This window comes from Solanum lycopersicum, chromosome 2 (genome assembly GCF_036512215.1).
Source record: "Solanum lycopersicum chromosome 2, SLM_r2.1".
NCBI lineage: Eukaryota > Viridiplantae > Streptophyta > Magnoliopsida > Solanales > Solanaceae > Solanum > Solanum lycopersicum.
The window spans coordinates 70940321-70966008 of NC_090801.1; the positions used below are offsets into that span (position 1 = coordinate 70940321).

The 25688-nt window shown below is 33.3% G+C and overlaps 4 protein-coding genes across 4 annotated transcripts; 1 reads left to right on the top strand and 3 right to left on the bottom strand.

Moving 5' to 3' along the window:
* Nucleotides 1-7698: 7698 nt before the first annotated feature.
* Nucleotides 7699-10743, bottom strand: LOC104645665 (uncharacterized). The gene is made up of 2 exons (XM_019212072.2): nucleotides 10187-10743; nucleotides 7699-9030 (listed from the first exon to the last, which is right to left on the bottom strand). Exon 2 carries the CDS (start codon nucleotides 8709-8711, stop codon nucleotides 7884-7886), a length of 828 nt encoding a protein of 275 aa, XP_019067617.1. The 5' UTR covers nucleotides 8712-9030; nucleotides 10187-10743; the 3' UTR covers nucleotides 7699-7883.
* Nucleotides 10744-12025: 1282 nt separating this feature from the next.
* Nucleotides 12026-17433, bottom strand: LOC101248061 (cytochrome c1-2, heme protein, mitochondrial). The gene is made up of 8 exons (XM_004231749.5): nucleotides 16756-17433; nucleotides 16409-16483; nucleotides 15519-15739; nucleotides 14208-14487; nucleotides 14028-14099; nucleotides 12783-12899; nucleotides 12604-12669; nucleotides 12026-12516 (listed from the first exon to the last, which is right to left on the bottom strand). The coding sequence occupies exons 2-8, from the start codon at nucleotides 16466-16468 to the stop codon at nucleotides 12400-12402; spliced, it is 933 nt and encodes a 310-aa protein (XP_004231797.1). The 5' UTR covers nucleotides 16469-16483; nucleotides 16756-17433; the 3' UTR covers nucleotides 12026-12399.
* Nucleotides 17434-17622: 189 nt separating this feature from the next.
* On the top strand, nucleotides 17623-20370 carry LOC101247771 (kelch repeat-containing protein At3g27220-like). The gene is made up of 7 exons (XM_004231748.5): nucleotides 17623-17799; nucleotides 17869-18063; nucleotides 18142-18371; nucleotides 18810-18980; nucleotides 19236-19341; nucleotides 19510-19716; nucleotides 19935-20370. Exons 1-7 carry the CDS (start codon nucleotides 17623-17625, stop codon nucleotides 20100-20102), a joined length of 1254 nt encoding a protein of 417 aa, XP_004231796.1. The 3' UTR covers nucleotides 20103-20370.
* An 80-nt stretch (nucleotides 20371-20450) lies between these two features.
* CSN3 (COP9 signalosome complex subunit 3) lies at nucleotides 20451-25664 on the bottom strand. Its single transcript, XM_004231747.5, has 11 exons — nucleotides 25194-25664; nucleotides 24580-24695; nucleotides 24241-24487; nucleotides 23674-23731; nucleotides 23457-23546; nucleotides 23000-23065; nucleotides 22378-22467; nucleotides 22071-22229; nucleotides 21869-21990; nucleotides 21039-21111; nucleotides 20451-20950 (listed from the first exon to the last, which is right to left on the bottom strand). Exons 1-11 carry the CDS (start codon nucleotides 25388-25390, stop codon nucleotides 20882-20884), a joined length of 1287 nt encoding a protein of 428 aa, XP_004231795.1. The 5' UTR covers nucleotides 25391-25664; the 3' UTR covers nucleotides 20451-20881.
* Between the last annotated feature and the right edge of the window lie 24 nt (nucleotides 25665-25688).

Consider the following 25688-nt stretch of genomic DNA (forward strand, 5'->3'; position numbering starts at 1 on the left):
ATATACGGTGTTATTTTTCAACGAAGTGGGTTAATATGAACCCACTTGACCCTCTGCGGGTCCGCCCCGGTGAGCTTGTATGCAAATAGTTTTTTCATATCAAAATATACATTTACAAATATTTATTCTATGAATTACACTCCGTATCAGATCATATCTCGTTGTAATTATCTCTTTAGCTAAAAAGAAATTGTCGATTGAGAAGTTTAAGATTGAAGTTAATAACTATTTCAAACTATACCTCAGGCATGGGGTGTGGTTGGTCGATTCAGTTTGGTTTTATGTATTATCGATTCGGTTGATCAATTTTTGACTTTAAATACACTAAATGAATAAGATACTTTTATCGGTTTTGAACCTTAACAGTTCGGTTTTTGGTTTAACCAATAACAAAATGATTATAAAACAAATACATGACTTCTCTAATAAATTTGACGCGACAAGACAATAACGTAACTTCTTAATGGGTTATCGATTTACTCTATAATTCGATATTAAAAACTAACACCATACCGATAAACCGATATAAAATCATTAAAAATTCGTTAACCCAATAATAACAAATTAATAACACTTTTTTCAATTCAATTTTTACACACCCCTATTCTGATTTCAATATCAAAGAAACATGCACAATTTCTGAGAGAAAACGATTTATTAAATATAATAATTATCAGTTTATATTTACTCTTTTCTTGATGACTCAACCCTTAAAATGGGACATATTGAGTAAATATGAGCATAATTTTGTGCATCTCAGTTTACAGGGGCCTAGATTGGAAAAACTCAATAATACAAATGGGCCAGAGCTGCCACACAGTGGCCCACCAAGACCAAGTAAATCACTTCGAGGCCCAATATTATTGGTCTTCAGCTCTTTCCTTGGTAATTGGTTAGAACTAATAGTATAACTTACGATAAAAATAAGTAAAATCAAATTTTGTTTTTCATATCAAATATAATAAGCTTGTCTTTTTTAGGCGATTCATATGTCTTCAAATTAATCAGCATCATTCAAAAATCAAACCTTTTCATTTATCATTTATATATTGGTTAGCTTAAGGTTAAAAATTAACTTAATTAGATATTTGGATGTAGATAGTTATTCTGTTGATAGCAGTATAAAATGGTTAACCAATTCGGTTAATATTAACCTATTTAATTAGTTTATTATTATTATAAATTAATCAGCTTGGTTTTCTTTTTCCACTTATTGACGTGAAATTCCTTCATTTATCAAAGAAATTAAAGTTAAAATATTTAAATTTAAAATTGTAGTGTTGTCCAAGTTCAATTGACATTTTTATATCATATCTATTTATTTTTATAATATTAGTGTATTTATCATCTTGAAATTATGAATCAAATTTTGATTTTAATATAGTATCTTTAATACTTGCGAAAATATGAAAAATTGAAATTGATAGAAACTGTGCTCGCAAGTTTTTATAAGATGAGATGCATTCACTCCTATAAATATTTTCATACAAAAATATTCGCTTAATCGTATATGAAAATAACAAAGGAATAACTAGTGCATGCAATGCTTTCTTAGTTGCATTAAAAAAAATTAATATAATTTTCACATGACAATCTATTCATTACTGATCCCCACGCAACAATTTCATTTACTACCGATCATTAAATAACAATTTTCAAAGTATTTTACCGCATAAGCATTTTTTAAATGTGTGACTAAATGCACCTCAACATATAAAAAGTTGGAGGGTCGTTTAGTTTGAAGAGAAGTCCAGGTAAAGACTGTAATGTACGGAGAAATAATTTTTAAATAATTGAGAGATGGTTGTTTCAGTGACAATAATAATGTAATACAATTGATGTATTATTAGTTTTTGTATTCTTATTCCACCTTTTTGTATTCTTCCTAGTTTTTACCTAACTTATTATGATATTTATTTGTTTTCGACAATTATTCGTAATAGAAAAAATTATATATAATAGTAAATTTTTAATTCAAATTAAATGTTATAATTATGGCTTAATTTAGTTGTATCCCATAACAAATTATTGTTATTTTGTCTCTCTCCTTATGAATCTCGTTCTCCACTCTCGTTTTCTCTCTCGTCTTAATCGCTTTTATACAAAATGTGTTTGTGTTTGTATAAAGGGAGAGAAAAGTATAAATATACATATATTTTCCATCCCCCCTCCCCCCCCCCCCCTTCCCTCTTCCAAATCTCGCTCGCTCACGCCTCTCTCACTGTAATTTATACAAAAAAAAGGGAAATGTATAAAATACGTTTGTGTTTGTATAGAGCAATAAAAAATTATGTATTAACATATATTTTCGTTCTCCACTCTCCCCTCGACCAGATTTTGCTTGCTCACTCGCCTCTCTCGCTTTTTATAAAAACACAAATGTATAAAATGTGTTTGTGTTTGTATAAAGAGAGAGAAAAATGTATATACACATATATTTTCGTTCTCATCTCTTTCCTCTCCCAAATCTCGCCCGTTCACTCGCATCTCTCACTTTATACAAACATAAATGTATACATTGTATTTGTGTTTGTATAAAGCGAGAGAAATTTATATATACAAAGACAAATGCATATATTTTCATCCTATACACTTATGATTATACAAATACGATCTTTGCCTAGTTTTCTTTTGTCTTTCTCTCTTTCTCACTTTATACAAACACATATTATACAATTGATCTTTTGTATATATATACCAAAGCAAATTATGCAACTGCTTTCTTTTGTATATACATCACGAAATTATATAATTGCTTTCTTTTGTATATGTACAGCGAAATATGTATATTTATGTTTTTTTTTGTGCGCAATTACATCAAAATTATATCTAAAACACGCAAATATAATTTTTGTGATGCTATATTTGAAAGTTACACTTTTATAAATGGCGAACTATGAATGTAGCCCACATGTACATTATTATAAATTATACGGAAAAGGGCCTAAAATACCCTTAAAGTATTGAAAATGGTACAAAATTACCCTCCATCCACCTATTGGGTCCAAAATACCTTTGTCATCCACCTTTTGGTTCAAAATTGACCACTTATTTAACGGTTTTATATTTAAACTATTTAAATATTTTTTAAAATACGTGACGCTCAACTTTTTGTTATAATTTAACTTATTAGCATAATTTATAAATCAATCCACTATTCACTCTATTACTAATCAAATACCTCTAAATTAATGAATCCGTCACATTATTAATGCAAGCTGCTGTCAATTGAGTGTTTTTAAAAAATTTTGAGGTAAATTATCATATATTCAAGTGGCTAAATAAGAATCACCGATAAACTTAAAAGTCTTACTATGTTCATTTTAATTATTTTTACGTCTCAATTATGTGATGTTACTTCATAGGTAAATTTTTTTCAAAATAATATATTAAAGGTTTTAAAACAAATCATAAATATTTATAAAATTATATTTAAAAAAAGTGCATGAATAATTTGGGATGTATTACTTCTTTACCTTTAATCATAAATTTCTAATTCAATTTTGAAAAAAAATGTCCTCCTAAATAAGCGGCTCAACCTAAATTTAATTGGGGTTTCAATTCGGACTCGAATAATTTTGAATGTCATTTTCAGGATTCTATAATTTCATCGTGTTTTAGTAGTGTTTATGACGATTTTAATATTATAATTGGATTATTAATTGGGTGAGGTTTAATTAGTAATGAATGAGTAGTGAGTTGGTTTATAAATTATATTAATAAATTATAATTATGATCAATAGTTGAACGCCAAGTATTTCAAAAAATATTTAAAGAGTTTAATTTAAAACAATTAAAAAAAGTAGTCAATTTTGAATCCAAAGATGGATGACAAGGGTATTTTGAAGCCAATAGGTGGATGAAAAAGACATTTTCAAGCCAATAGGTGAATGAAGGATAATTTTGTATCATTTTAAATACTTTAAAGATATTTTAGGTTCTTATCCGTAAATTATAATATCTTACACTTGCAATAAAAGGAATTGATCCATATTTTATCACCAGCAACGGCATTCTATGATTGCTGAAGAATATTAATAATGTTTGAAGTGCAGCATTTTAAGAAAGAGGACATTTGATTATTTAAACAAAAAGAAAACAATTTAAAGCAGGTTTGCTTTATGAAAATATAGAATAATACGCAAAAAAGAAAAAAAAAAGTAAAAAGCGAAGCAAAAGAATTGGGTCAAAAAGAAGGACGCGTGGCGTCGTTCTTCTCCAGCCAACAACCCCTAAATGGAAATCTAGCTATGTCCTTTTATTTAATTCTATACTTTTCGATTTTTTTTGTTATAACTTTGGGGTATAATTTAAGTAATTTTTTTTTAACTTGGATATAAATTTAAGGAGGAAAAAAAATTGAATTTTATGATCTTGAATTAAAAGAATGCCAAATTTATTAAATATTTTATAATATTATAATAAAATTAAATTAAAGAGATGCTTAAAAGAAAAGAGGCAATTGAAAAAAAAAGACGAAAACATAATCAGTTTTTAGTATGTATAAATAAAAAAAAGGAATAATTGTATATAACAGCAAACTAATAACCTAAAATAAATAGAGTAGCTACTGTTTGATTTAATTGTACCCCATAGCAAACGTTTGCCAAAGTTTGCCAGTCGTCTCTCTCCCAAAACTCTCGCTCGCCACTCTCCCTCTGCTCATTTCTCTCGCTTTATACAATAGAATTGTATAAATTATGTTTTTGTTTTGTATAAAGCGAGAGAAAATTATATATAAACATGCAAAAACATATATTTTCATGTTATACACTTAATTATACAATTTACGAATATTTTACTTCGATTCAATTGTATAAAAAGGCAAATTTTATATAAATATTGCAGCGAAAAGGCCAACGAATTATACAATTGTAGTGAAATACAATTTTCTTTCGCCTTATACAACAAAAGTCTATAAATTGTGTTTTTGTTTTTATATAAAGCGAGAGAAAAAAACATATATCTTCTTCTTATACACTTATAATTATACAATATACAATATACAAACATTTTACTTCAATTCAATTGTATGCAAAACAAATTTTATACAGATATTGCAGCGAAATAGGCCAGCGAATTATACAATTGCGCATTAATTGGCCAGCGAATTACACAATTGCAGCGAAATAGGCCAGCGAATCATACAATTGTATATGTATAGCGAGAGCTGCGAATTAATTCAATTTAGGCTAGCAAATTATACAACTGTATATGTATAGCGAATCATACAGTTATATGTTTGCTATAGAGCGCATTATGCAAACTTTGTTATAGCATATAAATATGAAATTTTTGTTTGCTATATGTGAAAGTTGCCCAAAAAAAAACCCTCTTTCTCTAACTCTTTAGTTTAATATAATTTTCACATGATAAATTTAAAAATATCATAATTAAAAAATATTTTGATATAATCCTTAATTTACCTCTTCTGAAAATAGAAGAAAAGGAAAAGAATTCCTATTTACAAACGCGGGTAATTAATTGACAAGTACACGAGTTACGTATCATATATGGAGGTTACCAACTTATACTTGGTCTAAACACTCTAATAAGAGCCTGTTTGGCTCAGCTTAAAAGCTGGTTAAACTGACTTAAAAGTTGGTTTTTGACTTATTTAGCTGTTTGGTAATACTCAAAACAGCTTATTTTAAGTTAAAAAAAACTTATTTTAAGCCAAAAGTTAAAAGCTGGGGTAGGGGTGCTTTTTTTTTAGCTTATAAGCTGTTTTAAGTTGACCACATTTTTATCTTTTTGTGCTTAATATTTTTGTATAATCTCCAAATTACCCATATAACCCTAACATTTATTTCTTCCATTTTTCCCTTTTCACGTTTGACATAACAACTTCAGCACTTTTATCCAAACGCATAACTGCTTATTTTAAAAATAAGTTTCAGCACTTTTAAAAGTACTTTTTTAAAGTTACTTTTATTAAGCCCATCCAAACGGGCCCTAATTACTTTGTAGCTTATTTTAACTAACCCAGAATCCAGATAAATCTACCATTCAAAGAAAAATCACCTTATAATTATACTGTCCATTCACATCTAATTAATGACACTTAATTTATACAGATTAGATAATTAAAATGAAATAAGGTTACTTTAAATAATTAAAAAAAACAGGAAACCATCTGGAATCATCACTTTACCTATGTGAAATAATCCATGATTAATAGGTATACATCTCGCATATATTCAATGGTTAGTTTTTCTTCAGTTTTTTTTAATCACGATTCTATTAAATTTGAAATATACCACAATATTTGATACTAAATGTAAAGTGTTTTCAAACAAAGACACTATTGATATATTTAGAAATCAAACTCAAATATATGATTAAGTATATCTTTAATTTGAGCTTTTTCCTACAAGCAACTATATTCAGATAAAGATGTTTAGGTAATAAACAATATCTCATTAATTGTTTAAGCTTAATTATCAAGCAAAAGCAAATTTTACCCGTACGTAGTACTGTAACTTAACACACATGCCTGGTCCGTGGATAAGAGGCTTAATATCAATGAAATTGTAAATTATAGTATAGTATTTGTCTTTTTTAAGTAAAACAATATTTTATCCATCGTAATAGTACTAATGTCATAAAACGTTGCCCACTATCACAAGTAAAGGTAATTTATTGAAATGAAATTACTTTATGTGGACAATAACTTTACTGTTATAAAAGACACAAACGATAATAAAACACATCAACCGAAGAAAACAGCACAGATAATATACAGTTTTCTATATGCATCTTATGAGGCTGGTTATGTTACAGGTGTCCTGATGAAGATATATATATATATATATATATATTGTCTCTAGTTTCAATAAAGCATATAACAGTGTGATTACAACCTAATACAACCATGTCCAATAATTTCAATACTAGCTACCTAGCTAGCTTCACTAATTAAGTTACTTTAGTAGTAGTAGTTATCTTTAGTCATAATTCCTATCCTGTACTGACTATATATATGTGAAAGGAGAAACAAATTAAATATAACACAGAAAAAAATGAAGAATGTTCAGTAGTCAATAATTCAATGTTTATCATGTGATCAAACTATCCAATGAATATTGTCTATTTTTCTTTGACTAAAAAGTTGGCCAGACGATTATTTTGAACAAACTAGAGGATAATAATGTAGAGAATAATCCTCAATCTTTTCGAGAATGATAGAGTAGGAAATTTCCTCTCTAGTGTGCAAAGACCCTTAAGAGGAGAGCTTAATTCACAATATTGTTCTAAACATATTTATCTTTTTTTTTTATTTCAAATTTTGTACATGCCTACTCTTCTTTCTATTGTAGATATTTATTTGGAAGTCAATACGTGTATTTGATATCAAAAACAAATTCAATGTCTGGGTATGGGATGCCTTTATGGAAAATATTTAGGCATTCAGAATAGGTGTTGTAGAGAATGAAAAAATTCTATCAAAATGAAATGTGGGAAATGATGTGATACAATGGGATACAAAATGAAAATTTTATGTTGATTAGATAAATTATTGGTGTTCGAATAAGTTAATTAAGCGATATTACAGGTTAAAATAATTGAGTGTTGGAGGAACTTTAAAGTCTAGTATACGAGAAATCCTCGAATTAAACAGCACTTATAAGTTTGAGACGTACTTATTGATTTCTTAGTTGTAACTTCTAAGAAGAGTTAACATGTAGGGTATTAAAGTTAAAGCTGAATAAAAGTTTGTTGTGTATTTCACAATTGTTAATTACCAGCAAACATTTTTGCCCTAGCTAGATTTAGTTATCAGCCAAAGCACACTTAGGGTTTTAATATATAAAATTAACATTACCTGATGTATTCCTCCCTCTCCTATTAGATTGATTGAGTTACTATAGCGATACAAGGGTTCAACGGCCCAAGCTAAGTGCAGCCTTAGCATCAAATTTCCATGCAAATCCCCCACAGTCCATCTTCCATACATCACAAGGCATTGTCCTTGACTGCTTCACTTTATTCCATGTATAAACAATTCTTACTATGCATGCAAAACTTGGCAATAATAATAATACTGGTGCACGCTTATCCTCCTTCACTACTAACCGCACCACCATCTCCGTCGCTTCTCCTCCCTCCTCTTCCGGATCTATCATTCTCCGGTACGCCAGATTCACCCACTTCACGCTATCTAAACCGTCCGATATGAACCCTGGACACGTGTCACGCTGTAGATTCATCATCTTCTCCATGTCCGTACTTCCTAAAGCTGATAAATCTACAAAAGTAGTGTTTGTTAAACCGTCCACCGTCACCCATGATTCCACAACCATCGGAGATCGGATCTCTACGGACGGATCTGGTGCACCGATCGATAAAATATTTTTATTTATCCATATAGATCGGTCTAATTGCACCAAAAAGTTGATAGTTTTTGGGTAGGATCTGTCCTCCGGCGAAGTTTTAACTCCTCCGCTACTTTCCGGCAGTAGCTGAAGAGTTACCACCTCATCCAGCAATCCATCACTTTTTTCTTTTTTATTATTCTTATTTTTCTTAACTCTAACGTACTTTCTCTTGGTTCTTCTGTTTGCAACCACATGAGTTTCCGGCGGGCCAGAAGAATTATCTACGGGCTTGGGCGCAATAGGCCGGAACCTGAGCATCATCTGGTTGATTAGGGTGGTATCTTTGGGTGTAGGTGTGTATCCCGGCCCGGCCCAGGTATTTGCAAGGTCCATTCGGGCTGTTGTAGAGCAGTTTTTAGATAGAAGTTTTGCCGGATGCCGAGAAGATTATCATAGTTACAGGCATAGTTGGGTAGTTCGTAGGGCACCACGTGTCTAGGGTTAAACTTAAACAGTGATGAGATGTGTGGGTCCCCAGTAGCTGCGATTGGTGCGCCAGTGATAGGAGGTCACGTAGAGTGAGAAGCACTGAGGAAAAAAAAAGGTGTGCCTTGATAGAAGCAAAGTGGGAATGCTTTTCCATTAATTAGACGCGTGTCCATTTGTTTTTATTTTTTTTTCGTATAACATATTCCCACTCTTCATCGTCAATCTACTGACAAGAAATAATGAAAATACTTAACAAAACTAAGAAATAAAAAATATTATACTATTTAGAACAAAGGATAAAGGAATGTACACAAGTAAATAAATTTACTCAAATCATAGGAAATGCAAATGCTAAGTTATTGTGTTTATAAAAATAATGTTTTTTTTCATGGATTCATAAAACCAGTGAGGAGAAGGCACGGGTTTATTGGGCGAGTGGATGGTTTTTTAGATCACAATTAGGTCCCACACCATCAATCAAATCAATTAAAATAGAGGTTAGGTGAGGTCACACAACAATCACAATTAAATTGATTTGTGATTGGAGATTACACCTACTACTACTACTCACTACACTCATAGAATCTGATGCCTCTAATTATCTTTGCATTCATATGAATTATGAAAGTGAAGTTCTTCCTACATATAAAATTATTAATATTCTTGCTTTTCTCGTTAATATAATATAACCAATTAACAACTTATCTATATATTTAAGTTTGCTTGAAAAAAGAAGCAAGTTTATTGCTACTTAGCTTGTACTATATAAAATTAAAAAACCAGACTACTAGGATATGAATCATGAGTTCAGTAATCCAATAATTTTGCTTCAATTTTTTTTTTAAAAAAATTAATAGAAGTGTACAAATTATTAACTTGTAGAAACATGTCCCTGAAGCACACTGAGGGTGAATTGTGTTAGAGAGGGGTATATGAAAACTATAATTCATTCAAAGTTACATATAATAGTTGATGAAATCTAGAAACCAAAAGGAAAAACAAAAAGCCTGCTAGAGTACTCGACCATATATATACATACATGAGTTCGACATGTCTAATCATGTTTCCCATAATTCAAACTTACTAAACTTTGATATAAAAAGCTACAATAGATTCTTGAGTGTGGATTTTATTGATTTTGACAGTGCTCTCGTCATAAACTAATATTTGAGGTTGAGTTAATTAGACCCAAGATTTATTTCACAATTTTATTAAACAATCAACACGATAACATACAACCATGCTACAATATATATTGCCTGGCCTCACTCGATAACATACAAACAAACATGTTAATTACTTTATTTTTTTATATCTATATATAAAAAAGTGATATATGTATTTGTTTGTTTATATGTTTTGAAGAAAAATAATTTTACCTGAAGTTGATGGTTGTGTATAGCATGAGTTGCTTCCTCTTGTCTCTTGAGAGTTGAGAATGATTATATGTGAAGTGATCATTTATGTATAACTTCATTTTTCTTAAGAGTTTTGAGGCATTTGAATGCATATATGTTGCGTCCAATACTCGTTGGGTGTAATATTATATGCTTACACATTCATATAGATGCTTCCATTGAGGTATCAACATTACACATGGCATAATATTGAAGTCTCTAGACGAATTGCTTGAACAAATATTATTATAATTACTTAGTAAACAACGTTTTCTTCACCTTTAATTTGAAACATTATATTAATTTAAATTTTTTGTATCCAACGCTTCATCTGCGTGCATCTACACAATCACAAACTTTAATATAATATATATATATATATATTTTTTTTTCTCATTATTTTTTCTTTGAAAATAGTATAACATTTGATATGAAAAGTCTCTGTAAACCGCTTTTGGAAAGTGAGACATAAAATGAGGGGAATTGTTTGCTACACCAGGTGTCATATATTTGCTTGATTGCTTCTCTCCCCGTTATGTGGTCCTTACTCCTAGCAATATTCTCACTTAAGTATAGTATAATTGATAATAATAAAAGAAGCCGCCATTGATATTTCTTGGATGAAAAATTATATCGCATATATTAATAAAAATTAATTGGTTGTGAAGTATTGCATTAAATTAAGTCAAAACTACTGATTATATATGATGGTGTATTATGGTTATCTTGAATGGATGTGTTCCTACTTGTTACGACACGTTAACTCTATGTTACTTGTTTTAGTATAAAAAAAATTAGTAGTGTTTTTGTCTTGAAATTGTATTGTGGCTTTGTGTCACTTATTTTACTCCCTCTGCTTCACAAGAATGGCCTGATTTCACTTGACACGAAGTTCAAAAATATAAAGAATTTTTTTAAATTTTGTGATTCTAAACTAAAATTAGATCAAATATAAAAATTGGTTTTTGATCCTATAGCACGAAACATGCAATGTGAAAAACGAAAACTAAAATATTACCAAAACAAAAAAAAGGTTATTTTTTTGAAATAGAAAAAAAAAAGCTATTTTTTTAAACGAAGAAAGTAGTACAAATGAAATTAGTAGTGTTTTTGTCTTGTAAAATTGTATTGTGGAATGGAGAGTGGACACCTATGTATTTGTCGTTTACGAGGAACCTTAAAAGACAGGAAATCTAGTTTTATATGAGATCAAATCTTGTGAACCAATAAATAACTAATTTGCTTCAATAATTCACCCATACCCAATACAAGGAATTGAATTCAATTCTTCTCTTTATAATTTGATATTAATGGAAAGGACGCGTGGCGACGTTGAAAGCTAGATGGAATAGACAAGTTGGGCTTATAGTTATGAGTATGTGGAACATGGCTATTGGCTGGTTTCTAATTGGTTCAAAAAGCACAAGTTGCGTCTCCTTCTAGTTACCTTTTTTCTTCATAAAAAAAAAATTAGGAGAGAAGAAAAAAAAAAACGCTATTCGAATGTGATATTATACCTTACAAGTGTACGTTGACTGTGGCCTCTTAATAACGCCTCTCCTTCAAGAGTGACAAGAAATAGTGACATATAGTGAAGAAAGAATATACTAGATGACAAAAATTTCCTCTGCTTTTCAAGAAGCTAATCTAAAAATTGGCTATAGCCATTTCAGAATATGTCAAAAACCACCATCTACATTTAAGTCACTTTTTTACTCCGTACTAAACAGAATTTCAATGAAAAGGCAGCGGAGATTATTATACAGAATTATTCATGGCAATACACGTAAACTGCAAATCCGCCAACCCAAAACAATAAACTTACTACTAAATATTCTTATTTGATTAATCGTTTTGGTAACCCTTGGAATAGGTTCTTTTTACGTGCAATAAAATTGTATGTCAAGTCACAAAACTATAAATCTGGAGAGCAAAGTTTCACAACAGTCAGACAGACAGCTCACAAACAGGGATTACAGCTTCAAAAACAAGGCGAGAATGTCTCCCCACTATAAAAATCACAACTTGAAAATTACACGGGCCTCTTCTTATTTGAACTCCAAATATAAGAAAATTTTAGCCTGTTTGCTTTACCAAAAACCAGGCCATTCAAGAGTAAGACGCCAAACAACAAAAACATTTTGAGAAAGATAATATTATTTGCCTGCTCCACAAGCATTTGAATAGGGGATGTTCTAATTGACAACATCAAGGACCAGCTTACGTGACTTGAGAACAGACCACCTCAAACGCCTGTAGTAAGCAGCTTGAAGCAGTGCAAGGGACAGTACAAATATCCACTTGAAGCCCATCTGCAGTGGAAATGCAAATACATCACAAACTACCATATAGTAATAACACAAACATCATCATCTGTGCAAATACCAAAAACAACAGACCAGTTTTCTCTCTTCCATTTCTGGTTCAGCAGCCCAAGTTAAAAATGACACCACATCTTTCCCCATCTACACAACGATACAAGGAAAAATTAGCTTATTTATACTGAAACATAGTAGTGTAGATCATCTCTATGAAACTACATGCAGACACCCTCCAATCAAGTGACAAAGGGACCAACCTGAGCTTCTGTTGCAGGGACACCATCTTCATACTCAACAGCACCATCATTAAGCATTTTTGGCATTGCAATAGCTCCACCAGGGAAGTAAGGATTGTAGTGCAGTCCTTCACGAATCTATAGTATGGTTGTAGCTTGACAGATCAGTGAAAGAGACAAGGAACGCCAGTATTGTGTGGACAAAAAAATCTAGTAATCTAATTATCTTCAGCTAATAAAATGGTTGACTTGATTATATTATGCTCACAAACAACCACAACAATCAGGAAGCTAAGTAAGCAAACCAACAAATGCACCATGAGATGTTTCTAGAATGGAGATCCTAGATAGGATCATTTTAGGATCCCATGATGGATCATAGTAGGACTTCAAGATCCAAGCAAATATACATGGTTAATTATTATATTATACGGTTTATTTGCACCTGTTGCTCTTGGAATTTGTTGCACAGCCAATACAAGATAACAAAATACAATATGGGAATTTCATACAGCTGACAAATTAGTAGGATACTAGGATCAGTGTGACGGAGTGAAACCTTAAGATCTACTGTCTGAATTTTATCTAATACAATCCAATAAACAGGATCATAAACTCTCATGTGAGATCCTATGCAACTAAAGGTGATCCAACATACTCTGATCCTCTCACTACTCTATTTCCAGAAGTGATTTGATTAAATTAATGAATTTGTACTGTAGGATTGTTGATTTAAATTCAAGTTGCAGCTTAAGATTACATAGAGTAAGATGCCTATCAGTGTCAAAGCAGTTCAGAAACCTGTCCTCCTGTCCTCTCAGCTGCAGAGTCAAATACATCAAGATAAAGGTTGGAGACTTATCCTACTTTGTTTACAGTCGGAAACAAGAAATCACTGTGTCACAATGTTCTTGTGGCACATGTTAGGAGTAATTTCCTTTTTTTACCACAACACAAGGTTACATAACAAAAAGAATTTTTAAAAAATAAAAATTAGAGACAACATTTGGATTCAAATGTTTAGAGAGAAACGTGAATGAGAATTACTTCCACTTGAAAAAGTTGCTCAGGCCACACAACCAGCTATGTAATAAAGGGAAAAAAACATTTCTACTAAAAGGCCCATTCTACCACTCAGGGATTTTCTTTGTTATCAAAAGAAAAAAAATCATATGGGAAGCCAAAAACCAAAAGTGCAGAAGGTATAAAGGCTTCAAGATTGAAAACTTAAAGAGTCTAAGATACACAAAGGACAAAGATGCATACCGAAACACCAGCAGGAGGATCACGATAGCCAGTAAGAAGAGCAAACACATAGTTTTGACCATTATGGCGTGCCTGAGAAACAGAATGAAAGCTAAATGGGGCAGATAACAGTAACGACTGAAATAGGAACAGAAAGGAGATTTTTCTTTAAAAAAAACAGAAACAGAATGGCGGAAATACTTTTGTAATAAGACTTAAATCTGGAGGGTAGGCTCCCCCATTAGCAAATCTAGCAGCTGCTTCATTTGGATATGGCTGAGGAAAACGATCACTCAGTTTACCAGGACGGGTAAACATTTCACCCTCATCATTAGGCCCATCCGCCACCTCAATCTCAGCTGCCATAGCCTTTACTTCTTCCTCTGTATATGCCACCCCGACCAAGTCACGATATGAAACAAGTGACATTGAATGACAAGATGCACATACTTGTTGATAAACCTGGTGACCACGACGAATCCTGTTTGCCAAAGAGCAGCACAAATAATTCAACTAAAATACAACTATATAGCTAGTTGAATTCTGTAAGCAGGTCTTGATCACTTCCTTTTTATCCTGGCAGTATAAATTTAAGCAATGCACAATATCTTTTTTCTTCTTTCTACAAGGTAATGTAAAATGCAAAATATGAAGATCTGCTTATTCTTTGAGATGAAAAAGCTCCCCACTAGACACAGTATAGGAGTGTTTTCTCTGATCGGCATGGGCCAACAAGTATAAGCTTGGCTTTCTTAGCATGGCTCTTTTGACGATTCAGTACATGGATGTCATGAATCTTTTTTTTTTGAGAATGATAACTTAATGGATGTCATGTATCTATTGGCGTAGAATATGGAATCTTTTCTACATAAGCTGGTTAAATATGCAAAAAGTCTGGATGTACTATATATTGGGCATTTTGAAATTAAAGAGACAAGAAATACAATTGTAAACCAAATGAGCAGCAATTTCAATAGTCGGTGCTTGGCATTTTTTCCATATCATAGAAGAAGCTTCCATTTTTCAGGCCAAACATGAGAATGGAACAACAATTCATTTAGAAAGGTCTTTCCATGCTATGCCATAAAAATGCATATTGAATGTAGTGTACTTTAAGTGATTGACCCATATTATTGTTGAAATGCACCTGGCAAAACCCTCTATCACAAAATCTGCAGATACCCTGAAATCCTTATCCTTTTCTTTAAAGGGATGGAAGTTTACACTTAACAGAACATTCTTTATCAGAAATACACGTAAAAGCCTGACATCTTTATCCTTTTTCCTGATGGGACAAGGAAAAGGGGGGACGGGCAACTGAAAGCAGAGAACAAAAAAGACAACAGAGAGCTTTATTTATCAGAAATACACGTAAAAGTCTGACATCTTTATCCTTTTTCCTGATGGGACAAGGAAAAGGGGGGGGGGGGGGCAGGGCAACTGAAAGTACTGAACGAAAAAGAAAACAGAGAGCAAGGGGGAGGGGGGATAAGAGATTCACGAGAAACTCACGAAGCATGATCGTATGAACTAAGAATGCCTGCATGAGGCCAAGGATAGCTTGGGCATTCCAATCCGTGTTCAGCCTCATCAGCAGATGCTACTGTCGCAAAACCTAGAAGTCCAGATACACCCGCTCCAATGAGTGCTAATGTTCTGAAGGACTTCATGCCAAAAGAACCAAATTCTTCTTGAGCTTTTTTGGAAACAAAGGATGATAAAATTGGAGATGCCTGAAAATTTATGTAGTTTTAATGAAAGATTTGTACAACTTGAAATTGATAGGACCCAAGTCTTTCAACTAAATCAGTACCAATCACAAAATTTCCCACATCAGATATGAGCTCTAGCACAGCTAGTGGTGATTTGTCGAACTACTTATTAGCTTATTGCCGCAAGAAGGATGTTATGTTATCAGGTAGTACAGCATGTTTAACTATATATGCCAACACAACCAGGAAAAAGCAGACCGCATTCACATAAAACAATTTAATGCAGGGTCACAAAATGCTGAGTCCTTTTTTCAATTTGCATTGTCACAGAGAACTTTCCAGTTTGCATGATTGAATATATTGAATACAATTTTAGTACACTTAAACTTTAATAGAACCCACTTCTATTAGTCTTAAGAACACTAATCCTCTATTATAATTTATCCTTCTATTACACAGAAATCAAAACATGACCCAACATATTGCGGAACAAAAAACTAAACAGCTCTGAAATGTGTTCCAGTTGCCAATGAAATGCACTTCAAATACGAGACATCATTGTACAAAAAAAAGCATTTTTTGAAGAGATTAAGAGAGTATGCACATTGAAGGCAATAAGTCTCCTTATATACATAAACCAAAGATTCAGAGTATAAGCATCGGCTACGAAGAAAGAATGTACAGCCATACCGTGGATTCAGATTGAAATTTCCTGCCTAGTAAGCGATGGACTGCTCTACCTCCCAACATTGTTAGTCACGCCCTCTGTCAGGAAATCAGAAAATTAAAAAATAGGAAACAAAACACAACAGATTTGATTATTTTACTCCTAAGTCAATACGCCTAAGAACGGACTATTTATTTAACCTAACTCATTCTACAGTTCCTTATTCCCCTAGCAAACAACTTTGTGCGATCTGCAAATTCGTTCTACTCAAAACACCGTCAACAAGTAAGGGAATCCTAGGGTGCTTTTCAAGATGAAACAAGCTAGAGCTTCGAAGAAATTGAGGAGAGACGAAGGGATAATATCTCACCGGAAAAGGACCGTAGAGAGGGTTGATCGACGGCGATAGGACAAACAGCGCCTGAGAGATCCGGAAAACCAGTCTAGTCTTCAAAACTATTCAGAAAATTCTAAGAGGAGGAGGTTTTGCTCCAGGACGAGCTGTTCTATCTTTCTCGTTGGGCCTTCCGATAATAAATGGTATTGGGCCCAAAGAAGAAGATAACCCAGCTAATTTAATTGGGCCTTTGGAGGATCAAAGAAAGTTAGAGAACTGAAGTTTAACCATGTAGTAACTTTTTGTTTAGGCTATAGCCGTCACAAAAAATAATACAGCACACGTAAAACATAAAATCGAGAACGCAAGTTCAGTAACTTAAAACATAAGGCGGAGGTAGAAATAAAGATAATGCACAAATCATATCTTAAAGAGGAAGACTAGTCTTTTAATTTAAAGAAACAAACAAAATGATGATTATGTTGCATATCGTATCAAACTAAATAAAAGTGAGATTTTTTAAATAATCTATGTGATGGATAAAATGAGTGAACCATGAAATGGTTCAAATATGTGAAGTGTGAAGAAAAAGAAGAGCGAGTACGTTAGACAATTTTAACTTACTAAAAAAAATTAACCTTGAATAAAAATATTTAAAAATTAACGACTAAAATAGAAATTTAACAGAATAAATTTTTTTTTTTCGACCAAAAGAAGAGGGGAAGGAATCAGAAAAAAAAAAAGAAAGAGAGAGAGGCAGAAAAGCAAGGGGCAAAGTGAAAAACCATTAGCGGCCGCGCTTCTTCCTCTTAAAACAATCCTCCAATTAATAAACCTATCTTATATCAATGGCGCAAATGGGTATTCTTCCCAGGGCTCCTGTATTATTATTACAACATAATGATAAGATCAACAGCAAAGCACAGTTTCGCAAAACCCATCATTCTTCTTCTTGCATTTGTTGCTCTTCTAGCAATTTCCTTGACCCGCGATTTTCATTCCGCTTCTTCTTCTGCTTATGTTTCCCTTGCTACCACTTGGGCTCCTGACAAGTACCGTATTAATGTCTCCAATCAGGTAAGTTAAGAGCATTTGGGTTGCTTCAACTAATTACTACGAAATTATGATCTATTTTGCATTTTGTAGAATCAGGATGTAGGAGGAGGAAGTAATAAGGATCGTTACCCTGAGAGAGCGTTATCCATGACCTATGCTGATTTGCCTGCTCCTGAATTGAAATGGGAACAGATGGCATCTGCACCTGTGGTTCGTTTGGATGGCTATTCTCTTCAGATTAAGGATTTGCTTTTCGTTTTTGCAGGATATGAAAACCTAGACCATGTAAAAATCTTTTTCCCCATTTTTTTTTAATTAGATTGAAAATTGGCTAGTTAACTATACTAATTACACTATCTATAGGTGCATTCTCATGTTGATGTTTACAATTTTACATCAAATACATGGACGGAGAGTTTTGCAATACCTAAAGATATGGCAAATTCACATTTAGGGGTGGCTACTGATGGAAGATACATATATATAGTGTCAGGACAATATGGTCCCCAATGCAGGGGACCTACAGCGAAAACATTTGTTTTGGACACACACACCAGAAAATGGGAAAGCTTGCCACCATTACCAGCACCAAGGTATGTATCCTTGCTGGCTTATCCAAGAACACATCTCTTTTGTAACATTAAACCTAGACTAGATTGTTACCTTATTTCTTAAATAATCACAAATAGAGATGGAGGTTGTTGATATAGTATCAGTTTCTTGTGCACCTAAAGGTGTGTGACCTAGTGGTCAATGAAGTGGTTTAAGAAACTGTGGGTTGTAGAGACCGACAAGATAATCTGTGGTTTAGGCGCACATCAAGGTTTCAAATTCTGCTGCAGATAAAAAGCCTGGTATTTTAAGTGGAAAATGGTAAGAGGAACGCGCCCATCATCCATCAAGTTTCTAACTAGCCCATCATCCATTTAGGTTCTAGATTAGCATCACATCATAGTGATAGCATATTGAAATAATAAGTAGCTTATGATGAGTTTGATACAAAACTAGAGTAATGACTAGGGTTTTTTCAGGTATGCACCAGCAACTCAGCTTTGGAAAGGCAGGCTACATGTGATGGGTGGAGGCAAAGAGAATCGCCACACCCCTGGATTAGATCATTGGAGTCTTGCAGTAGCTAATGGAAAAGCCTTAGAGAAGCACTGGCGCAAAGAAGTACCCATTCCTCGTGGAGGACCACATAGGTTTGTCAGTTGTTCTTTCTAAGGCTATAGCCCTTGTTCCATTATACTTTTATGAGGACTTTAAAAGCTAAAACTATGTTGAAGGTTATACTTGATTAGTTTGAGAATAGTCATTAACATGAACTTTGGTAAATATCAATTCAAAATGTCTAACAGGTCCATATTGAAAATTGTGCTCTCCTTTCTTTAAAAGTATATACCCTGTTCTGAAATGCAATTTATTTCAAATCCTGAACTTGAGGCTATTCCCTACAGGGCTTGTATTGCTGTTGGTGATCAGCTCTACGTAATTGGTGGTCAAGAGGGTGATTTTATGGCCAAACCTGGCTCCCCTATCTTTAAATGCTCGCGAAGGTTCGAGGTATATGTTGCTATAGTTTTTATCTAGGTTCAGTAATCTGATTATTAAAGCTCAGGTATTCTTGTTTCAATCTGGTCAACTAAACTCGAGGTTGTGTCTTCCTTATAATGGTCTTGTCTCAAAGTTTTTTTTGGGAAGTTACTATAATTTGTATGTTTGTGACTTCAGGTGGTTTTTGGAGATGTTTATATGCTAGATGAAAGTATGAAATGGAAACAGTTGCCTTCTATGCCAAAACCAGTTTCGCACATAGAATGTTCTTGGGTTATTGTAAATAATTCTATTGTTATTGTTGGAGGCACAACAGAGAAGCATCCCGTGACCAAAAGGATGATTTTAGTTGGAGAGGTGTTCCAGTTCAACCTAAATACACTGGTATTTTACCTCCTTTTCTTTGACTCCAATCAATCATCAATGTTGGAAATATCTCTGTCTTAATCTACATAATATACTTTTTGATGACGTTTCAGTTAAGCTTAAACGTTAAGTTACTTCTCTGTTTCATTGCCTTCCATACAAGTCACTGCATAACTTATTTTCTTTTCAACAGTCTTGACTTCTGAGTTTTTTTCTTCTTTTAACAATTTAAACAGACATGGTCTGCCATTGGAAAGATGCCATATCGGGCAAAGACAACACAGGCGGGATTCTGGGATGGATGGTTGTATTTCACCTCTGGACAGCGGGATAGAGGACCAGATAATCCACAGCCCAGGAAAGTAGTAGGAGATACATGGAGAACTAAGTTAAGATTACTATGAATGCTACCATGTCGCTTTTCCAATGTTATTGAATGTCAAGTTAATTTGGCGTTTGCAAAGAAAAATGTTGCTCATACATTAGTACTCTTCATTTTTTAAAATGTATTATTTAGGCAGTTGTATTAGCACATTTGGCGACCTGTCCCCATCTGACTTTCCTTAAAAGCTTGTCAAGATGGGTCTAGAGATCCAGTGGAAGGAAAAGACGATAAACAAATACTCGTATAGGGAAGCTTCATCAGTAAATCTAATTACTGAAAATTACACATCTTGTGTTGCTTTTAGCATGTTCAGTTCTACACCTACTAAAGATTTTTATCCTCGAAATTATGGGGCAATACAACGCTGTTGACCATGCAAAGCATCTTATTTTACTATTATAAGTAAGTACAAAGAAGGGTATCCATTTTTGTAATAACTAAAAACTGGGAGATCTCTAACCATTCGAGGAACTTGCTACTACAAAACAAATTAACTAAAACACCAATGTCCACTAAAGAAGATGAACATTATCATCCTCCTAGCCTCTAACTACAACTAAACAGTTCCCTTGCTAGATAGTAAAATAAAACTAGAGCAAGCAGTTCAACCTGCCCACACAAAACGAAAAGCAGAAGGGCAAATAAAACAAACATGATACCACTGATTGAACCAGGAGTTAAATACACCTATTTCCTTAGCCATTTCTTGAGGTCAATGGAATAAAGTTTGCTTATATTTCAAATGAACATATCAGCATCATTTGCCATATTTACTCAGAAAACTGAACTTTGCTAGTCTCAGATAGTGAATTTCTGAGGAACACCGTCAAAATCATCAAAATCAAATCTCTGTCTCTCCCTACCAACCTGCATAGCAAGTAAACACATTAAATTAGTGAAAAATACAGTTGTTATATTAAGCAGTTAGCGAAAGAGGACTTTGACATAGTTTTACCTTTCCTAGGTACATAGGATCACATGACATAAGTTCATCCATAGACGTCAACTTTTTCGACACTGCCATCAATCTGCAATAGAAAAACATACATCATTGTAGTTTTTAGAACATATGTACATAGGATCACATGACATAAGTTTCATTCACATATTGTAAAATTCTTTAGAACATATGTACACAGAGAGATAGAGATGAAAAGATTAAAGTAAATCTAATGGAGAACCCTACCCTTTAGCCTTACCCTACTATCAATAAGGGCTCGTTTGGTGTGAGGGATAAGCATAAATAGTCCTGGGATAAAAAATTAGTCCAAGGATAAAATTTAAATGTGTTGTTTGAAATAACTTTTACCACCATTTATAGCATAGTGATGGGATAAGTTATCCTATATACATGGTAGGATAAGTTATATCCCTCCCAGGATATCCTGGGATAACTAGTTTCCAACCAAATAACCCCCAAGCGATGCAAAGTAAAATTTCCAACCTATTTATGTACAACATTACTAAATTTTAATTTCACCCTCCCTCACTCGCTAGTATTTTAGAAACATCTCCCTTATGTAGGTACAATTGGTGCAGATATCCAAATTGCTGGATGGAAATTGGCATTCTTTTGCGCATATCATGACATCCATCATTAGTACCATGTGCATAAGTTCAAATTCATTCCAACTTTATTTGGAGTTTGAGATAACATTTAAATTCTTAAAAAGCCAATCAGTAGCTATAGCCTATAGCCACCACATTGGACAGAAAAATTACCGTCTAATTACAAGTAAAATGTAGAATATCCATATCCAATGACCGAAGTAACAGAAGTCTTACCTCTTAATTGATGAATCGATATGTTCAATCATTCCACACGTTTTATACTGCTCAGGATCCTCCAGAAATCTAACCATACCATCCTTCTGATTGATTGTTGCATATATCTCACCATCTTCAATCTATAACCAAAAGTGAAACATCAGCATTTCAAGTTTCAAAGTTGAAGGCTTACACAATCCAAGATCAAAAAGCAGGATACCATCTGAAGCACATGCATTTCTGCCTGTTTGGGGTCTCTTAGCTGGACAGTGTTAGCAATATCTTGGAGGGAGAGAGTTAGGTACGTTTGAGTTAACCGCTGAATATTGCGCTTATACATAGAAGACACTACTTGCATCACTAATCCAAGATTATTATCCTGAAAATATAATGAAAAGATTGTTACAACTTCCACAAAAGATGGACTAACATGGGAGTTTGGGAGTTGAGAACTTTGCACCCATGCTCTTTCATCTTAGCTGCTAGAAGATCAGGAAATGTACCAGTTTGACCACAAGAAAACTTACGCTTTCAAACTTCTCCTTGTTTGTTTGAACAAATGTTTCAAGTTCAGAGATTCTTCCAGTCCCATAACTGTTTGATAACTCCAGGTAGGGCTGCTCAAAAAGAAATAATAAGTAGTTTATGTTATATTCCACACATAAGGACCACACATGACAGAGAATTATCCTTGATGAGGCGTCTCTTCAGTCTCCTCCCAAATTGGATTCATTTTATATTAGAAAATATTGTTGGGATTTCAGAAGCTTCCAGCTGGTCACCTTATTTCTTCGCTGAGTACACTAAACAGATTTTGAGGACTCTAAACAGTGACTTTTCCGATACACGAAAATGCGTTCTTTCTTTCACTTCTATTAGATACTGATATATTTCTTGTTTCATTATCATTTATGTAGTTTCATGCCTAGCCTGCTAAGTGCTAATACAAAATATGCAATGCTTATACTTTGAAACAACACTTGAATCAGTACAAGATTTCTAACATCAACATTGTAACGCCAACTGTGCATACTTAACTGAGCTTGCATTGTCATCAAATCATTTGAGGGAAAATATTCCTTTCAATTTGCTTTGGGTGGAACAGTCGGTGCTACTTGGAATCAATGTTTGCACAGTTGAAATAATTACCTGAGAGAAATTCTTCAAGTTCCTTTGAGCCACGGAAGAAGTGTACTTGGGAAAACTGGTAGAGAACTGCCATGATAAGCAAACCTCAATTTAATCAGGAGAACGAAAATCAGCAAGAATAAACATCGGAAACATGACCTATCATATTCTTTTTTACTTTGTGCATATTTGTTGTTGTTTTGGGTGAGGGGGGGAGGGGGGTGCTTACATCTCTACTCAAAGTGCATATTACAAGCCAAAATCATTTTAAAAAGTTGACACATTGTGGCTCAAACTAAACGAGTCCATCGGTGATAATATCATACATAATGTAAAATAAGAAGGTTATACGGCAGTGCAAGCTCAAGCCCCAGAAAAGACACATAGATCTCACAAACTGTTGTCCAACAGAGACGTCACAAGAATATTGACTAAATATTATCACCAAAAGTATGTAAAAAATGGTGGCAAAACACACCTGCCCAAGATGAATCAGTGAAACCAGAATGTACTTTTTGTAAGCTTCAACTGCTATTGCATTTAGAGTAGACATAGGTGCAGTCACAACCTAGAAGCATAACAGATAGAATCAGCACAAACGGACAGATATAGATAATATATAGTAACTTGCAAATAGGGAATAACAAAACCAAATACCAATAAAGGAAACATGGAATGAGAACACAGTAACATACATTGTGCAAGAGTTCCAATGCTTTGCGGAACTGCTTTTGTCCAATGCAAACCATTCCCCTGTTATTATGTTCAAATTATAAGACATGTCAACAAGTATAAGACACAAATCCAGAAAAATCCAGAAAGCGATAGAAAGATTATATCAGTGACTTTTTTAATTAAGAAAATATTGAATTACTCAATCTCATTCTAAATTGATACATCACTTGTGATTCACATTGCTGTTAAGAACTTTGTCTTTAGGTTGGAGAACTAAACAATATCAAAGGTAAGAAAGGCAGACGTAGATAATTGTATACCAATACCATGGGTTTTTGAACAAAATTAATTCTTTCACCAGATAACTATACAAGCAAATACAAATATTCATAGGCGAGTAAAGTTCCTCTTTCCTATAAAAATTAGAAAACACACTGATAGGAAAGCATGATTTAATGAATTGCCATAAAAAATATTCCAATTTTTTTTTTTAAAAGTCACAGAGAAATTTAAACAAGGAACGGAACAAGGGAACGACACCAACACAACTGAAATAACTTCTAAGCAGAAAGTCTGAAACAACTAACCCGTAGTAACAATAGAGAAAAAACTCCCGTGGCTGATCAATCTCATATATGTCATCCTCCAGCACAGAGAAGCCAGTTTTGTAGCACTTTGCTAATAGACAAAGAAGAAGAAAATCGGCATGCAATGTTGTTAATTGCTCAGGGGAGGATTGCAGTTTACGAATAGCAGTCAGCATTGGAGCCACACCACGAATCGGAGTTTCCAGTCCGAAAACATGATCCTTGAACTTTTTACAAACAGAAATGACTGCAACCACAAATTGAAGACGTGCCTCAATATAAGTTAGACCAGAAACAAGAATATTCACAAAAGCTATTCCAGAAACCAGAGAAAATTACACTTATTGGGCGCCAACTGGATTTGCTCTGTAGAACATGAATTGATAAATCTAGCGACAGAAACAAGCAGTTCACTAACATGCTCCTTTGCAACTGGGAATGAGATGCATGCCTCCCTGTTAGTTAACAAACACAATTATATGATTAATACACACTAGACAGAGTACAAAAGACAACGCGCACTTGTTACACAAATACTGGTCTTTAATTCAGTGGATGGTTCAATTCTGCATTATTTTTATAGATTATGTAATCAATCAATCAACTATGCCTCAATCCTACATGTATTGGTGTTGACCATAACAATCCTCTTTGTCAATTAGCTTTTCTTTTTTCATAATCACCGTGGTGTCCACCAAGCTAATTCCACGCGTACCAATACCAGGTGTCCAACAAAGTTAGGGCAGATGGGAAAAAAACACCTGCATTGGGATTTTAACATGAAACCTCATCGTCCATAGCCCACGATGACTAAGCCACAGCCCAGGGTGTTTTAATCAATATATCTATATATATAACCTAACAATGGCTAATTTAAACAAATAATAATCTTCAGAATAGAAACCCTAGGTTTAGGTTATAAGAATAAGAGATGAGGATGAAAAGGAACTTACAGAATATAGAGAAAACCTAGGGAGTGAATAGAAGGATCGAGTTCAGCGAGAGAAGAAAGCAAGCGAGAGAAGTCGGAATGGAGTAGCTCTTCCGATTGTTTGAGAAAGTTGTGAAGCTGAGTTATGTCTGATGAATTGCTCGATAGCCCTTGGATTTGAGCAACCACTGATTCCATTGAATTCATGTTCAGATTCATCTCTCTCGCCCAATCAACACACTTATGAGTTTCAGCAGATTCACGTCTAAGAGACGAGGCTTCAACTGGACTGGGTAATAAATAAAAAGAAATAATTGGGACTTCTTTTATGTCCAGTTTTATTTCTCTTATATAAATTAAAAATAAAGAGCGATTGGGTTTTCATCTATTTTTATTAAATTTAAATTTATATAAAGAGATTACAAAAACTTCTTTTTAAAAAAGAAATTATTAAACATTTTAAAAATACCTAAAAATTATTTTAATTTTTTTTCTTCCATTACATATAAAATTGGAG

Bases quoted from the DNA above. Each gene is read 5' to 3' on its own strand.
- LOC101248061 (XM_004231749.5), bottom strand. From the start codon at position 16,468: ATGTTGGGAGGTAGAGCAGTCCATCGCTTACTAGGCAGGAAATTTCAA. The intron at 14,488-15,518 runs GTGAGTTTCTCG...TTTGGCAAACAG, and splicing joins AGTTCATACGATCATGCTTC to GATTCGTCGTGGTCACCAGG. The intron at 14,100-14,207 runs GTATTTCCGCCA...TCTGTTTCTCAG, and splicing joins ATTTAAGTCTTATTACAAAA to GCACGCCATAATGGTCAAAA.
- LOC104645665 (XM_019212072.2), bottom strand. From the start codon at position 8,711: ATGGACCTTGCAAATACCTGGGCCGGGCCGGGATACACACCTACACCC.
- CSN3 (XM_004231747.5), bottom strand. From the start codon at position 25,390: ATGAATCTGAACATGAATTCAATGGAATCAGTGGTTGCTCAAATCCAA. The intron at 24,696-25,193 runs GTAAGTTCCTTT...GTTAACTAACAG, and splicing joins CTAGGTTTTCTCTATATTCT to GGAGGCATGCATCTCATTCC. The intron at 22,230-22,377 runs GTAAGTTTTCTT...TTATATTTTCAG, and splicing joins ACAAGGAGAAGTTTGAAAGC to GATAATAATCTTGGATTAGT.
- LOC101247771 (XM_004231748.5), top strand. From the start codon at position 17,623: ATGATAAGATCAACAGCAAAGCACAGTTTCGCAAAACCCATCATTCTT. The intron at 17,800-17,868 runs GTAAGTTAAGAG...TGCATTTTGTAG, and splicing joins GTATTAATGTCTCCAATCAG to AATCAGGATGTAGGAGGAGG. The intron at 19,342-19,509 runs GTATATGTTGCT...TTGTGACTTCAG, and splicing joins AATGCTCGCGAAGGTTCGAG to GTGGTTTTTGGAGATGTTTA.